The sequence below is a fragment of the Melanotaenia boesemani genome, chromosome 14 (genome assembly GCF_017639745.1).
Source record: "Melanotaenia boesemani isolate fMelBoe1 chromosome 14, fMelBoe1.pri, whole genome shotgun sequence".
Taxonomy (NCBI): Eukaryota; Metazoa; Chordata; class Actinopteri; order Atheriniformes; family Melanotaeniidae; genus Melanotaenia; species Melanotaenia boesemani.
This window is the reverse complement of record NC_055695.1, coordinates 35,111,091-35,128,835: the sequence shown is the minus strand read 5'-3', so window position 1 is coordinate 35,128,835 and position 17,745 is coordinate 35,111,091. Positions and strand designations below refer to the sequence as shown.

The following is a 17,745-nucleotide window of genomic DNA, read 5'->3' as shown; positions in this document are numbered from 1 at the left end:
ATAAATGTGATGTTTTCCAGATGCCAGAGGAAGAAGCATTTTGTGTGTTTGTTAAGCTGATGCAAGATTACAGATTACGCGAACTCTTCAAACCCAGTATGGCTGAACTGGGACTTTGTATGTACCAGTTTGAGAGCATGATCCAGGTATATACGTCATACTGAGTTTCCACATCAACACTTCCTCATTAACTCTTACAGAATAATAATTTAGTCTGCGTAATTTTCTTCTTCTACAGGAGCAACTTCCAGAGCTGCACATGCATTTCCAAGCTCAGAGCTTTCACACCTCCATGTACGCCTCCTCGTGGTTCCTCACCATCTTCCTCACTTCCTTCCCTTTACCCATCGCCACCAGGATCTTTGATATCTTTATGTGTGAGGTCGGTTAAAGTGTGGCTGCGTTCAGAAGCCATTTCCTGTTTGTTTATTGTTTGCTTTTGTTGACATATTGGAGCACATCTTCTCACATCTCTGAGTTTGACAATTCACAAAAAATGTCATGGAATTTAGTTAACAATTACTTTCAATTTCAACATGTTTAACTTTTGTTTTAAAAGGTAATCCAACAGTGTCCCCTGCTGGCTGAAAGCAGTCAAAACAGTCTAGGCCAATAATAAGGTGTAAGATATTTTTAATTAGTTTTATCTCATGCATTACTGAGTTAAAACAACAAAAGCAAAGAAAAGATAATCCAGATTAAAGAACAAAATGGGACAGAAAGAAAAAAATCCTATATTAACTTTTTACTTAATCACTGATCTGAAGTCCTCAGTCCTGTTAAAAAGACACGTCAGTCTCCTCTGTGTTCAGGGTTTGGAGATAGTTTTCCGCGTGGGGCTGGCCATCCTTCAGATGAACCAGGCTGAGCTCATCCAGCTCGACATGGAGGGAATGTTACAGGTAGATCACTTGAACATAACTCCAGCTCAGATTTACGATCCACACACCATGTGGACCTGATGATCACAATGACCTGAATTGATCCCATATCTTTGCTCTGCTTCAGCACTTTCAGAAGATCATCCCACACCAGCTGGACAGTGGACCAGATAAGGTCATCCAGGCTGCATATCAAGTTAAATACAACGGCAAGAAGATGAAGAAGTGAGTCAGCTGTCCAGTTCATGGTGTCCTCATCTATACGGTTAAACTCTCAAAGTCTTCACAATGAGAGCTGTATTCACACTTTATATGCATGACGTTTTTTGCAGATTAGAGAGAGAATACACTACAATCAAAACAAAAGAGATGGAGGAACAAGTGGAGATAAAGGTGAGTGTTTCAAATCCGGCTCCTACATGTGGATTTACTAGAATTTCTGTCTGATGTGTTTTGTAAATGTTTTTTCAGAGGTTGCGGACGGAGAACAGACTTCTTAAACAGAGGATAGACACACTAGAGAAGGTGAGTGTGTCGTACCTGTTCATCAGCTTTTCCTTCATTCCTTCACATCTGTTCATCTGTTCATCCACACATCTCTTCTGATGACAGAGTCTTATCTCACTAACTCAGCTGTTGATTGAAGCTGCTTGTTTCCATGACAACCATTGTTGACTTGCATGTTGAACGTTCTGCTGTGGAGTTGGAAACATTGCTGGATTTGGGTTTAATGGTGTTTAGGTTTAAAAACTCATCACATACCACAAATTAAAGCAGAAGCTGTAAAGATCCAGCCTGGCTATGAAGGAACCTGCTTGATGCTTCTAGTGGGCTGAAGAGTGCTGCATGTTGGGTCACACTAAACTTTTCTGCTCTGTGATGAGCACAAATGCTGCAGGTAAAAGCAACGTGCATGAGGTCTGCTGTGGACAACAGGGCTCTCAGTATGCAGGTCCTCAGTCTACAGGTCCTCAGCATGCAGGTCCTCAGCCTACAGGTCCTCAGCCTACAGGTCCTCAGCATGCAGGTCCTCAGCCTACAGGGCCTCAGCCTACAGGTCATCAGCCTGCAGGTCCTCAGCCTACAGGGCCTCAACCTGCCTGCAGGACCTCAGTCTGCCTGGGTCTCAGCTTACAGGTCCTCAGCCTGCCTGCAGGTCCTCAGCCTGCCTGCAGGGTCTCAGCCTGCCTGCAGGGTCTCAGCCTGCCTGCAGGGTCTCAGCCTGCAGGTCTTCAGCCTGCCTGGGTCTTAACCTGCCTGCAGGGTCTCAGCCTGCCTGGGTCTCAGCCTGCAGGCCTTCAGCCTGCCTGGGTCTCAGCCTGCAGGGCCTCAGCCTACCTGCAGTTTTTGTTTGTCACTGTCTGAAACCTGAACATCAGTTGGGGCTAAACGATTGATAATATTATGATTTCTTCTTTTATATTCTATCTGCTGTCCAGTGTTCATGTAGACCTGTATGTCTGATATAAGATGGAGGATTAGCACAAGAGATGACATGTAAATATGAACTTTTATATATTATAATGTTAGGACATCAGTGGCTCTACTATCAACTACAAGATGCAACCTGTGGCCAAAACACTGAAGGTTCCTCCAGAAATAGGGATGTTCCGATGCTTTTTTTTCTCTCCGATACCGATTTAGATACCTGAGGTTTAGGTAGCTGCAGATGTCGAGTACGGGTCCAATACTAGTGTTGTTTTATCAAGAGGTCTATAAATTCTATTTCATTCTTCATTTTCATGTGACAGCGACATGATGATGATGATGTACTGATCAAATTTTGCTATTGCTAGCACATCCAGTAACAATACTTTAGGTTAAATATGACAGGAACCAGGAACCATTAGTTTCCTTCTTCTCAGATGAATAATAAACAAGCGCAACAAGAAAGACGGAGCTAGCACCAGTAAAGCCGATCAGCTGATGACCGGCAGCCAATCACAGAAAACCAGGAGAGAGGAGGAGAAGCATATTAGTCCAGAGCTGCAGGAAACATTTTTTTATTTTCCTTTACATGAAACAGTGCGAGTGTTGAATTACATAAATGAGTTATTGCTTTTAATGCCTTATATCTGACAGCCTTAATATTTATTTATATAATTCCTGCTTTATTAATATGTGACATCCATGATCGCCACAGAAGTGTTTTAATTATTGAGTAAATAAACTCGGATCAAAGAATTTCTATTAAAAACTATCTAAAAACTATTTCGAAATTGGACGTACAGTGAACATTTCCCATCAAGAACAGGACAATAAATTCTAAGATGTCTTATTGTGATAGCTTTCTGACTTTTGCTGCAGATTCCTCATGTTTTTTAAAAGCATTGCTAATGTTCGCTGTGGTTTGTTGCACTTTTCCTTTAAGGCAACAAATTTGTGCTCTTTCCCGTGATTTCAACCAAAATGCTTATAAAGTCTCTGCTGGTAAACCTGCAGCCATGCATATGAGGGATGTCGCTGTTTAGCTAGCACGATTTTCTGAGTAATGATGGCAAATTACTAACATACCGCAAATGCTAAATGTTAGCACAACAGTGACTTATGCAGCTGCTTCTCCGCCTACCAGCTCACAACAATGGTCACGCAGCACTGCGTAACTTCCTGTGTGTGTGTGTGTGGTCGTGTTGGGCAGGAAACACAGAATTGTGATTCCATTTCTGTGGTAACGGATGGTGTTTAGACAGAAATACTTGCCGATACCGATCCCCTTACTTTTGGTAGGCTCTGCGAGTATTTCTGATGCTAGTATCTGTATTGGCCAATCCCTATCCAGAACAGGTTTCTACTTTGTCCTGGTAGTAAAAACTAAACAATCTGATGTTATTGATCTGGTTTCCACCACACCTACATGATTAGATCACACATCCAGGCGATCACACTCTGAGTTGGAGGCTTCATCCAGCTGGAAATTAGACAGAAGTCCTATTTTTTTCAAACTCTCCCAGGGAGGTGAAGATGCTGAGAGGTTCATGTCCATCGGGGAGACGCAGCTGAACAAACGAATCTACATCATCGGAGGAATTTTCTGAGTCATATTTCGGCTTAAAATGAATCCAATATTCTTTGTAGGTTTTATTATTAGTCAACACGTTAACTGAGATGTTGACTTTTGCTCTAAAAGAGCTAGAGCAACTCCATTTAGCAAAACTGTTTTATTCACTTTATCAGAACATTTCATAGGTCTGACAGCGATCTGTCCTTTCTGTGGTTTTGTTTTGGTCATTTATGGAAAAGTAGTCCGTTATGGCATTTGAAGACGTGACTTCACACGATTGTAGCTGTCGCATGTTTGATTTAAACATGTAACCTACCTCATCCTCATTTCATCTTCATCTCATCTAAATGTCAACTTCAGCTCATCTAAACCTCATCTTCATCTCATATGAACCTCATCTTCATCTCATCTAAGCCTCATCTTCATCTCGTCTAAACCTCACCTTCATCTCGTCTAAACCTCATCTTCATTTCATCTAAACCTCATCTTCATCTCATCTAAACCTCGTCTTCATCTCATCTAAACCTCATCTTCATCTCATCTAAACCTCATCTTCATCTCATCTAAACCTCATCTTCATCTCATCTAAACCTCGTCTTCATCTCATTTAAACCTCATCTTCATCTCATCTAAACCTCATCTTCATCTCATCTAAACCTCATCTTCATTTCATCTAAACCTCTTCACCTCGTCTTCATCTCGTCTAAACCTCACCTTCATCTCGTCTAAACCTCATCTTCATTTCATCTAAACCTCATCTTCATTTCATCTAAACCTCATCTTCATCTCATCTAAACCTCGTCTTCATCTCATCTAAACCTAATCTCATCTCATCTAAACCTTGTCTTCATCTTATCTAAACCTCATCTTCATCTCATCTAAACCTCATCTGCATCTCATCTAAACCTCATCTTCATCTCATCTAAACCTCATCTTCACTTCATCTAAACCTCTTCACCTCGTCTTCATCTCATCTAAACCTCGTCTTCATCTCGTCTTCACCTTGTCTCTGCCTTGTCTTCATCTGATCTCGACCTCGTCTTCCCCGTGTCTTTACCTTTTCTCATATAAATCTCATCTTTGCTTTGTCACCATGATGAGGTTTGAAAGTTTCACAGATGAGTATAGCTGTGTTATGATGTATACAAGGCTGTGGACAGGACGTCAGACTGATGGAGTGGACGCTGCAGGTTGAAACCTGCATCAGACGCTGTGTAACATGAAAATTTGTTACTCTTCTTGTGATTTGCTAACTGCAATGTTTTAAATGACAGTTTAGTTTTAAAATGGTTCAGCTCTACCATCAGCTCTGCTCATTTCTCCACCCTCACTGGCTTATTTAACCTTCTCATCACACCTGCTGCAGTGTTCCTTTTCAGCCTCTGAATGTGAACATCATGTCAGTTAATGTGTGTTTGTGGAGGGAAAATGAACATTGCAGTTCTTCTCTGAAACAATCAGTTGTTCTTTGTGTGCTGTAACTGTCCTCTGTCTCTACTGTCTGTTGATTTTTCTGTTTTGTAGGAAAGTGCTTCCTTGGCAGATAGATTGATTCAGGTATTTTCCTCATTTTCTCTTTATCCTTTCCCTTTTTTCTCACTGTTTCGTCTGCATTGCATGCATCTAATTAGCTCAGTGATGGACGGTAATGATGCAGAAATCTAATAAATACAGAACTAATGATGACAGCTGATTATTGTTTTTAATAAATGCATGGAAAGAAAAAAAACTGGAGAATTCCAGATGGTGTTGAGTTTAACTAATGAAATAACATTAATCACAGGATGTTAGAGTTGCAACAAGCATGTCCTACCAGAAAACCCATTTCCACTTCCTCTCTGATTTGCCCTCCCATTCCGCCTTCTCGTCTCACTCTTTGTTGTCATCCTCACTACCGTCCTCGGTTGCCTGTGTCCAAAGGGACAAGTGACTCGAGCTCAAGAGGCCGAGGAAAACTACCTGGTTAAGCGGGAGCTGGCCACAGTCAAACAGCAGCGCGAGGAGGCTGCAGCTCAGCTGGAGCAGGCCAAGAAAACCATCAGGCAGCTTCAGCAGCAGCCACAAGCGGTAAGAAGGTCAGCAGAGTCTCATACTGGGAGGATCCACTGGTCCGATTCCTGTTGAGGACATAACGAGGTCTGTGTTGTTAGAATGTTGATATACCCAAAGCCCACTCTGATAACAGTACCAGAATTTCTGTCCATGACAACATAAAGGCCCAAAATCACTTAACTGTGTGGATCAAAGAGAAGACAAACACATCAACTTCCAGGAACACCAGAACCAGTAGGAACTGGATTTCATTTCAGTTAAATGACCATCCTGTGTAGCTTGCTGCATGATAATTTGCTTTATGCACATGTTTCGCAACCTTCATTTAAAAAGTTTTCAGATCATTTTTTCCCTCCCTCCACCACCATAGTTCCTCATGTCCTCTTTTTTCTCTTTCTGTTTTGTACAGTAGCTAAATAGTCAAACTTTATCAAACTTTATTTATAAAGCACTTTTCAATCCGTGTCAATAAAATGTAGCGCAACATTAATATCCGGCTAAACATTCCGGCTGGCGAAACATTGGACTGTAGCCACGTCCTTCACACCACCCTCATCATCCAGGGCAGGAGATGCTCCACTAACATGGAGACTAGATGGCAGTGATGACGTTTGTCCAACATGTTGATGAGTTTCTTAAATCCGGGTTGTTCACTGTTTGTAACGTTTGTCTCTCTGTGTCTCTGGGTTATTTAGTCGCGACTCACAAAAATTTAACATTTTTCTATTTTCTTGTGTCGCGTCGCCCCGTGTGCACATCTGCGTGAACGAGCGCAACATTTCACATGAACGAATGTCGCCTGTCGCTTGGCTGGAAGAGGGCAGCCATTTTCACCTCATCACGCAGGTTCCATAGAGAAGGAGCGACGTTGCCTCCTGTGTGACAAGCCCTTAATTGGCGAGGTGTTCGCAACTCTCGCTGAATAAAACTAAAGCAGACAGGGCTGTGGGAGGAGTCTGCAGCAGTGGGAGGAGTCTGCAGATGTGGGAGGAGTCTGCAGATGTGGGAGGAGTCTGTAGCAGAGTGCTGCAGTGCCTGCTGTGCTCAATTTGCAACTGAAAACAGCAGAAACTGCAAAAGAGGAAACTGCAAAGGACAAAAATAATCGGATCCTTTCATTTTTATGATCGTTGAAAACCCAGATTGTAATCGTTTTTAAAATTCTGTTAATCGCCCAGCCCTATAAACCAGTCTGTAGAAGCTGAAACTATTAATATCGTTATAATATATACAAAAACTATTTAAAAAAGGTAGTGCTGGGCAACGATAAAATCTTTTAATCGCGATTAATCGCATGACATGCTGCGATTAATCGCGCAAAATGTCTCTTTCCTTTAAAAGACGGCCTACAGCTATATAAAGAAAATGCAGTAAATTTTGGTTTACTAACATCAGGGGTGTTCAACCTGCGACTCTGGACCTTCCACAATGCCTCTAAATAAGTGGCTAAAATATTTCTTTTAAATCTATCTTTCTTGTCATTAGCTTGGAAACCAGGGACTTTTTTTTTCTTTTACAGCATTTTCCACAAATATCTACATCTCTTAGAAGAAAGTCTGTCTATCCTCTTTTTATAAAGGTTTTATGTGTTTCCTTTATTTTAAAACCTTAAAAATTGAAATTAAAAATGTGGTTCTTCAAAAATTACAAATATCCTATAGTGACTCTTCATTAAAATATATATTAAGTTGTCTTTTTGAAAAGTCTGGTAACATCTGTGTCTCTAAAGTAGTTTTATTTAGCTGGCTGAGGGAAAAATGTCTCTTTGGATTGGAAAGGCTGCAGACCCCTGCACTAAACACATAAACAGGTTTAGCAGCAGTTTTCTCTTTAAACACCAACAGTTAAAATATTTCTTCATATATAAAATCAAATATTTATGAGAAAGAAGGATGAAATGTTCAGGATTTACTAACTAAAAGGTAAAAAGTCAGCAGGATGGATTTAAAGCTGTGAAGCTGCTTCCTTCTAAACACAGAAGGAACAATATGTGATGAATATCAGCATCAGGTGAACAGACCGAAACAGGATGAGAATCTCACAGCTTCTAGATGGTGAGGAGAGAGAAATATTCACAATATGCACAATAACTTCCATCCATGCACCTTCACTGCTTCATTATCCAGATTTCTGGATATAAATTCTCTAAACCTTCATTTTTTGTTTGACTGCACCTGCAGCCTCCGCTACCGGGAGTTAAGGGTTAACATCTCGTTCCAGGTGTAGCGTCAGGTCTGTAGATGTAACTATAAACATGTGTGGTATCCACAGAAAGTCCAGAATCTCAGCTACCAGCTCAGTAAAACCATTTCTATCCCCAACAAACACAGTTAAGACAACAAATTATTTAAAGAGCAGCTACACAAAGTCCAAAAAATATGTAAACACAAATTATGTCTGCCCGTGTCCACCCCACGGCATGAACACGAACAAACGGCTCCTCTACTGAAAGCTCACATCTCACAGATTCCACAGCTGGAAGTTTCATCTCGCTACGACCAAGATTCACCGAACCAGAGGCAGAAGAAGACCCAATTTATGCTGCACGTTTGTAAAAGTCAGAAAACATGTCTTACCTTTGCTGTCTGGCATGAATTAAAACCTTATTTATTAAAAATAATAATAATACATAAAAAGTTTCCCGTCCAAAAATCACGATGTTCTGTCCATCTGCATGTATTTTGACAAAGAGAAACGTCGGTTCTTCTTCTTTCTTAAGTTCCAGACAGAAAACGTCTCTTCATTTTAATAAACCTACTCCCTCCTGATTACATCATCACCGCTGCAGCAGGGAAGGGAGACATGGACGCCATGTTTCTGTCATCAAAGCCAGCGGCCAGCAAAAAAAAAAAATTAACGCGGTAACTTGCCCAGCACTAAAAAAAAGTTATGCGCTGCCTCTAGCACTACATGACAGCACCTGGGTCAACCTGCATTCCCAGCAGTCTGACTATCACGTCATGTTGACGTCCATCTTGTTTGAATTCTTGCTTGTGTTGTTCTTACTCCCAAATTTCCCTGAGGACTCTCCAAAGGGATTAATAAAGTATTTCTATTCTATTCTATTCTAAATGTAAGTCTCTATGGATAAAAGTGTTTCCACTTATTCCTGCTACTATTTACCTGCTATCCTCACTAAACCAACTCCAGCTCAGCTGCTTTGTGGCGCCACCGTGCATCAGAAACGTCTTCTTGGCTTTATTCCAGCCATAGAGGAGCATTATTTTTCTTCTTTGCACACACACAGAACTTTCTGCTCACTGGTTGATCTTTGGCTGCTCCTGATTGGACATTACCGTCCATCTAAGCTCTCTGATTGGTCCAGGTCTAAATAGAGGTCTCTTAGCAACATAGTAGTGATGGTGATGTTTTTATGGTGAAATGTGATAAATAATCCAGGGCTGTGAAATGATTAAAATTTCTAATCAGATTAATCGCAACTTTTAAATTAATCATGATTAATCGCGACTACGCCTGAAATCTGCCCGTTTTACTGCATCATATCACCAGAACGAGCCGATGCCACAAATATTTACTGTTAACTGACCTTCTCATGGGTAAACATCAGATGTCCCAGGGTCAGTAAATGCAGCATGTAATGTACGTCTGTATGTTGTTCTTAATCATTTCTACCATGTTCTAGATCATAATTCAGATTTAAATCTATTTTTTATTAATTATAAAAGTAAAAACCAGCAGATGTGGCCACTGAAGTTAAACAGCCGACATTGATGAAGAAACTCTGATAAAACTGATGATCTGGATACAAACAGCTTTTTCCTTTTACCATTGAAGTGTGAGTGTTTGTGCAGCAGTGATAAAAGTCCTACAGCAGCATCACCCAAAGTAACACCTGCTGGTAAAACACATCATTGGCTGCTTGTTTTACTAGTTTTTATTCACTTTTTACATCAGATGATTACTTTAGTTGTAATAATCTCGTAATAATTTCGTAAAATCTAGACTTAAATAAAGGTCTCATCTGTGCCCCCCCTTTTCCTGGTCAGTGCTCCTGGCCCTGCGGCTGGCTGCCTCATCAATAGAGGCACAGAACACAGCCCATTCAGGCTCAATGTCCCCCGCCTCACCCGGGACATGGTTGAAGCTCTGCCGGAGATGGGAGTTAAATTTCTTTCTGACAGGGGACACCACCAGACCTTCCCAGCAGACCCTCACAACACGCTTGGGTCTGCCAGGCCTGACCGGCATCCTCCCCCACCATCTGAGCCAACTCACCACCAGGTGGTGATAAGTTGACAGCTCCGCCCCTCTCTTCACCCGAGTGTCCAGGACATGCGGCCGCAAGTCCGACGACACGACTACAAAGTCTATCATCGAGCTGCGGCCTAGAGTGTCCTGATGCCAAGTGCACATGTGGACACTCTTATGTCTGAACAAGGTGTTCATTATGGACAATCCATGACGAGCACAGAAGTCCAACAACAAAACACCACTCGGATTCAGATCAGGGGGGCTGTTCCTCCCAGTCACACCCCTCCAGGTCTCACTGTCATTGCCCACGTGAGCATTGAAGTCCCCCAGCAGAACCAGGGAGTCCCCGGAAGGAGTGCTCTCCAACACCCCCTCCAAGGACTCCAAAAAGGGTGGGTACTCTGAACTGCTGTTTGGTGCATAAGCACAAAAAACTGTCAGGACCTGCCCCCCACCTGAAGGCGGAGGGAGGTTACCGTTTCGTCCACCGGGGTAAACCCCAACGTACAGGCACCAAGTCGGGGGGCAATGAGCATGCCCACACCTGCTCGGCGCCTCTCACCGGGAGCAACTGCAGAATGGAAGAGGGTCCAGCCCCTCTCAAGGAGAGTGGTTCCAGAGCCCAAGCCGTGCGTTGAGGTGAGTCCAACTATATCTAGCTGGAACCGCTCAACCTCGCGCACCAGCTCAGGCTCCTTCCCCGCCACAGAGGTGACATTCCACGTCCCTAGAGCTAGCTTTTGCAGCCGAGGATCAGACCGCCAGGGTCCCCGCCTCCTGCAGCCGCCCAGCTCACACTGCACCCGACCCCTATGGCCCCTCCTGTAGGTGGTGAGCCCACGGGAGGTGGGGGGCATGTCCCCCTTTCGGGCTGAGCCCGACCGGACCCCATGGGCAAAGGACCGACCACCAAGTGCTTGCCTGCTTGCCCCACCTCCAGGCCTGGCTCCAGAGGGGGGCCCCGGTGACCCACATCCATGGTCCTTGCTTTGTCATCATTTAAGCCGCACTTCATCTGGTCTCTTCCCTAGACACCTGTTTGTCATGGGTGACCCCTACCAGGAGCATGAGCCCCCGACAACATGACTAACAATGCAATTAATTACATAAATTAGTTACCGCTGTTAACGCGTTATTTTATGACAGCCGGAAAATAATGCTGTTATCATGGATCATTGTGGATTTACCAGATAGTCTCTGAATAAAACTAAATTTAGTGGCTGGATTGTAAACCTCCTGGACGGGATAGAAATGCCTGCAAAACTGCCATAGATCACCTGAAGGGCAACTATCCATCACATTTACCCCACAGAGCTACACACTTCCGCTCCTGAGACACTGGTGATGATAGAGGTGATTTTGTTTAGTTTTATGGGTTAATGAACAGAGTCTCAAACAGTCCACAAACACATTTAGCATTAACTGGCCTTTAGACTTGGGATTTGTTGTATAGCCTCCTTATTACTAGAAGGAATATGATGATGGCACCAGAATCCAAGCTGTTTCTGATCAGGTTTCTGTTTCTCACTTTTTACATTGGTTTTGGGGAATGATCTGTTTTGCCGTGTAGGAATTCAAATTGGGCCACGGTCCTGCAACCACTTCCTGTCTCCTGCATGATCAGAAATGATTCATGACTATGGTAGCAGCCGTCTCTTCACACTCGGTCCCTGATCACAGAATCCTCTCTGTACATATCTGATGACTTCACATTTTAATTATTGATGTTCATAATGCGCTGCCATTACTGTGTTTTACATAAGTTCCTGTCTTGTTAAACAATGAGTGCTCATGAGTTATTCATGTGAAAGTGAACACAAAGCACTGAAGATTTAGCAGCTGAAATTGGCCACATTTAATTCCTTATGTTAATTCCCCTTTAATGCCTCTTGAAAATGAGCTTGTAAACACCTAAATCCCAATATTTTATCCTATTCCAAATTAAACTTACAACTGAAGTAAGTGGCTGGTTTATTCTGATTTTAAATCCAAATTAATAACTCCTCAATCACGTATGCATTCTTTCTGCGTTCTGAGCATGCTTGTTCCCTTGTCCTGTCGCCATGACAATGCAGTGCTTATTACTCCCTTGGGGCTCCAGACTAACTTTTTCTACGAGGAGCACAGCAGCCCCCAACTTAAATTCTTAGGATCACAAGCAGAAAATTTAGGGGCGCACACTGAAATCACCTTGCAAAGCAAATATTCACATTTCCTTTCATTTCCACTGTATTAGTGATAAAAACTTGAACAATAAATTCAGAAATTATAATGTTTACATTCACATTTTTTGTTCAGCAGTTGACATAAGAAAACATGTTACTGGCTGCACTGATACAAAACAAGCAGACATAGAACTTATCAAATCAAATCAGATTTGATGATTTGATTTGATTTTCACTTTGTAGTCGAAGCAGAACGACATCTTTGTCCCCGTCATCCCCTACAGGACATGGTACAACTGGTCCATGTAGTTCCTGGTAATAAACAGCTTCAGGGACTGATGCTCCTCCAGCCGCTGTTCCCACTCAGTAAGAACAGCAGCTATTGGCTGTCCTAGAAGTCACTAATTAGCATCATCAGCCTGGTACATATAGTTATAATGGATGCTGTTATAAAGAGGGATGTAGAGGGAAAGACAGAAAATGATAAAAAGACAATCTAAAAATGTTTGGAACAGCTAAATAAATAAATAAGATAAATAAATAAAATAAATAAATAAAATAATTCTGTCAATATTTTCTTTATTTTTAGTGTATTTTGTTTTTTAAGTCTGGAACATCACACCACTTTTAACTTTTTAAATATTCTGTCCACACTCTTCATTAACAGACGTTACTGTGACGGTAAACCAGCAGGATCCTCCAGCAGCAGCTTCTACGTTTCATTTCCAGCCTGGTCATGAAACAGAGGTGAACGTCGTCTGAATACAGCTGCTGCTGCTGCTAGAAGACCAAGCCTCGTATGAGAGGGTCTGCACAGCACCGCTCCTTGTTGGGAAGATAAACTCCCTTCATTCACCTCCGTCTCCAAAAGTCTCCAATAACACCAGAAAAACTCGCTAGAGCAGGCATGTCAAACTGGTCCAGCAAAGGGCCGTGTGGCTGCAGGTTTTTGTTCCAGCCAGCCAAGAGCACACAGTTTGACCAATCAGCTGTCTGAAGACTGAGATCAGTTGATTGAATCAGTCAAATCTGGTGTGCTGCTGCTTGGTTGGAACAAAAACCTGCAGCCACACGGCCCTTTGCTGGACCAGTTTGACATGCCTGCGCTAGAGGATCTGAAAACTCGCTAAATACAACCACAAAGTCGCTAAGCTGGCAACACTGTCGTCTTCTTCGTTGGTGTTCGTCTTTTTTACTCGTATTGAAGTTAGTTTGAGTCGACAAACCAGCAGCTAATTTGTTTTTACTGAACTACTGGGCTGAAGAGGGGAGCAGAAGTTTGTTAGAGACTAAATAAATTAAATTATAACTCCTACAAGAAAAAGACCGGCAGATGTATCGGTCACCATTGTAGAGAGAAAAAAAATTCACTCACACTGTCTCACATTTTAGTCACAAAATGCAACTATTTGCTTGCAGTCTGGAGCCCTGACCCTTCCCCTCCTCAGCTGACCACAGTGAAGCAGGATCCTGGTGTCGAGCTGCTGCTTCAAGACTAGAATCACTGTCAGAGTGAAAATTGTTCTTATTATGTGGTCTTTCATGTTGCAGTCGAAAAGAAAAGAAGCAGGAACTGGAGTTTGTTTTCTTCCGCTATAGTTAATACATCACGTCCGCCCCCTGTCCAATCAGAACCCTTCCCCCAGATCTAAAGCCAAATTAAATAAAGGCGATTAAACGTGTTTTCCATGTAAACCTCAACTTGAAATTACTATTTCCATGTAAACGCAAATTTTTTAATTCCAAATGATTTAATTTTGATGAATTATTTTCAAATTAAAAAACACAGTGTAACCCTGGCTATTTTGAAGTAGCCTGACATGTGGTTTGCAGCAAGAACAATCAGTTGCCTTGCTGTCCCTGCTCACTGTCTTGTTGGTTTGTTTTGTAGAAGGGACCTCCTCGGTTCTCTGAGGAGTCCATCATGCAGCTGGAGAGAGAGCTGGTGCAGGCCCGGCTGAAAGAAGCAGAGTCCCAGTGTGCTCTTAAAGAAATGCAAGATAAGATCCTTGATATAGAGAAGGTAAGACGCTGTGTCACTATGCTGCACACAGGTGAGGATGTAGCTGTACCTGTCACTGCATCTCTCTCTTTCCTTGTTCAGAGGAATTCATCACTACCAGATGACACTAATGTGGCGCGACTGCAGGAGGAGCTGATAGGAGTGAAACTTCGGGAAGCAGAAGCTCTAACCGGCCTGAAAGAGCTGAGGCAACAGGTTCAAGATTTGGAAGAGCACTGGCAGGTGAGCTCAAATATTACAGTCCTCAGGTCTGAAAATGAAATGTCTAAAACCATTATATCTGAAACCAAAATGATAAACCTAAATATCTGAAACCAAAATGTCTGAAGCCAAAATTTTAAATCCCAAATGTCTAAAACACCCCTCCCACCGCCGCCATACTTGTCCACAATCTTGTCACCTCCAGTCTCGACTACTGTAACTCCCTTCTGTTCGGTCACTTCATAAACTTAAACTGGTTCAGAATGCAGCAGCCTGGGTCATCACAAGAACCTCATCCATCCATCACATCACCCCTGTCCTACAGCAGCTCCACTAGCTCCCCGTCACCTACCGCATCCACTACAAAATCCTGCTGTCCACCTACAAGGCCATCCATCACCTCGCTCCTCCCGACCTTTCTGATCTCCTCCATGTCTCCATACCAGTCTGTTCCCTCAGATCCTCCTCCTCCATCCACCTCACCGTCCCCCCAGCCCGCCTTGTTACCAGCTGCTCTGCTCCCCATCTCTAGACCTCCCTCCCCCCAGACCTCCGTAACTCTGATTCTATACAACTGTTCAAATCCAAACTCAAAACACATCTGTTAAAACTGGCATCCTCACTGTAATTCTTCACACTGCTTCTGATTTGTTTCTTTATGCATCATTTTCTCTATGAGTGTATTTATTGATTTGTTCTTGTTGTTATGTTTTATCTTCTAAGGTGACCTTGAGTGTCAAGAAAGGCGCAGACAAATAAAATATATAAACCCATAATGTCTAAACCCGTAATGTCTAAACCAGTAATGTCTAAACCCGTAATGTCTAAACCCGTAATGTCTAAAACCGTAATGTCTACACCCGTAATGTCTAAAACCGTAATGTCTAAACCCGTAATGTCTAAAACCGTAATGTCTACACCCGTAATATCAAAAACCGTAATGTCTAAACCCGTAATGTCTAAACCCGTAATATCAAAAACCGTAATGTCTAAAGCCCGTAATATCAAAAACCGTAATGTCTAAACCCGTATTATCTAAAACCAGTAATGTCTAAACCCGTAATGTCTAAAACCCATAATGTCTAAAACCGTAATGTCTAAACCCGTAATGTCTAAACCCGTGATGTCTAAACCCGTAATGTCTAAAACCCGTGATGTCTAAACCCGTAATGTCTAAAACCCGTAATGTCTAAACCCGTAATGTCTTAAACCGTAATGTCTACACCCGTAATGTCTAAAACCGTAATGTCTAAACCCGTAATATCAAAAACCTTAATGTCTAAACCCGTAATGTCTAAACCCGTAATATCAAAAACCGTAATGTCTAAACCCGTAATATCAAAAACCGTAATGTCTAAACCCGTAATGTCTAAAACTGTAATATCAAAAACCCTAATGTCTAAACTTGTAATGTCTACACCCGTAATGTCTAAAACCGTAATGTCTAAACCAGTAATGTCTAAAACTGTAATATCAAAAACCGTAATGTCTAAACCCGTAATGTCTAAAACCGTAATGTCTAAACCCGTAATGTCTAAACCCGTAATATCAAAAACCGTAATGCCTAAACCCGTAATATCAAATACTGTAATGTCTAAACCCGTAATGTCTAAACCCGTAATGTCTAAACCCGTAACGTCTAAAACCGTAACATCAAAAACCGTAATGTCTAAACCCGTAATGTCTACACCTGTAATGTCTACACCCGTAATGTCTAAACTTGTAATGTCTACACCTGTAATGTCTAAACCCGTAATGTCTAAAACCGTAATGTCTAAACCCGTAATATCAAAAACCGTAATGTCTAAACCCGTAATATCAACTACCGTAATGTCTAAACCCGTAATGTCTAAACCCGTAATGTCTAAAACCGTAATGTCTAAACCCGTAATGTCTAAACTCGTAATATCAAAAACCGTAATGCCTAAACCCGTAATATCAAATACCGTAATGTCTAAACCCGTAATGTCTAAACCCGTAATGTCTAAACCCGTAATATCAAAAACCGTAATGTCTAAACCCGTAATGTCTAAAACTGTAATATCAAAAACCGTAATGTCTAAACCCGTAATGTCTAAACCCGTAATGTCTAAAACTGTAATGTCTAAACCAGTAATGTCTACACCCGTAATGTCTAAAACCGTAATGTCTAAACCAGTAATGTCTAAAACTGTAATATCAAAAACCGTAATGTCTAAACCCGTAATGTCTAAAACCGTAATGTCTAAACCCGTAATGTCTAAACCCGTAATATCAAAAACCGTAATGCCTAAACCCGTAATATCAAATACTGTAATGTCTAAACTTGTAATGTCTACACCCGTAATGTCTAAACCCGTAATGTCTAAAACCGTAATGTCTAAACCCGTAATGTCTAAACCCGTAATGTCTAAAACCATAATGTCTAAACCCGTAATGTCTAAACCCGTAATGTCTAAAACCGTAATGTCTAAACCCGTAATGTCTAAAACCGTAATGTCTAAAACCGTAATATCAAAAACCGTAATGTCTAAACCCGTAATGTCTAAACCCGTAATGTCTAAAACCGTAATGTCTAAACCCGCAATGTCTAAACCCGTAATGTCTAAAACCGTAATATCAAAAACCGTAATGTCTAAACCCGTAATGTCTAAACCCGTAATGTCTAAAACCGTAATGTCTAAACCCGCAATGTCTAAAACCGTAATGTCTAAAACCGTAATATCAAAAACCGTAATGTCTAAACTCGTAATTACTAAACCCGTAATGTCTAAAACCGTAATGTCTACACCCGTAATGTCTAAACTTGTAATGTCTAAACCCGTAATGTCTAAACTTGTAATGTCTAAACTTGTAATGTCTGAAATCCGTAATATGTAAAACCCTAATGTCTAACCTGTAATATCTAAATCCATTGAAAATGTTCTCATTTTTGCATACTACAAATTGGAGATGTGCAAGTCACCAATTCCATACTGATCGCTGGACACACCCCAGCTTTGTTTTATTTTTGTGCAGGTAAACAGGAAAACAATGCAAAAAGAGAATCCTCTAAAGCTCCAATGATTGGCGGAGGACCAGGCTGTCAATGTGTTGGATGACAGGGCACTTATTTCAGTTTTAGCTCTAATTATTGTAAAACAAATGTTTTGCTGTATTTTCATTAGAGGTTACGAACAAAGTCAAAAAGCCTCAATAGATATATTTATGTGGTTCTTCTACTCAAACCAA

The 17,745-nt window shown here is 41.6% G+C and overlaps 1 protein-coding gene across 5 annotated transcripts in view; it reads left to right on the top strand.

Moving 5' to 3' along the window:
* Positions 1–17,745, top strand: part of evi5b (ecotropic viral integration site 5b) — a 97,987-nt gene that overhangs the window by 43,861 nt on the left and 36,381 nt on the right. For 3 of the 5 annotated variants that reach the window (XM_042005498.1, XM_042005499.1, XM_042005502.1), the window contains 10 exons: positions 21–146; positions 239–382; positions 813–902; positions 1,009–1,106; positions 1,214–1,274; positions 1,353–1,406; positions 5,407–5,439; positions 5,803–5,949; positions 14,203–14,334; positions 14,416–14,556. In XM_042005498.1, coding sequence (XP_041861432.1) covers positions 21–146; positions 239–382; positions 813–902; positions 1,009–1,106; positions 1,214–1,274; positions 1,353–1,406; positions 5,407–5,439; positions 5,803–5,949; positions 14,203–14,334; positions 14,416–14,556 — 1,026 coding nt within the window. The remainder of the gene's footprint in view (positions 1–20; positions 147–238; positions 383–812; positions 903–1,008; positions 1,107–1,213; positions 1,275–1,352; positions 1,407–5,406; positions 5,440–5,802; positions 5,950–14,202; positions 14,335–14,415; positions 14,557–17,745) is intronic. The other 2 variants (XM_042005500.1, XM_042005501.1) reach the window with 2 other exon arrangements.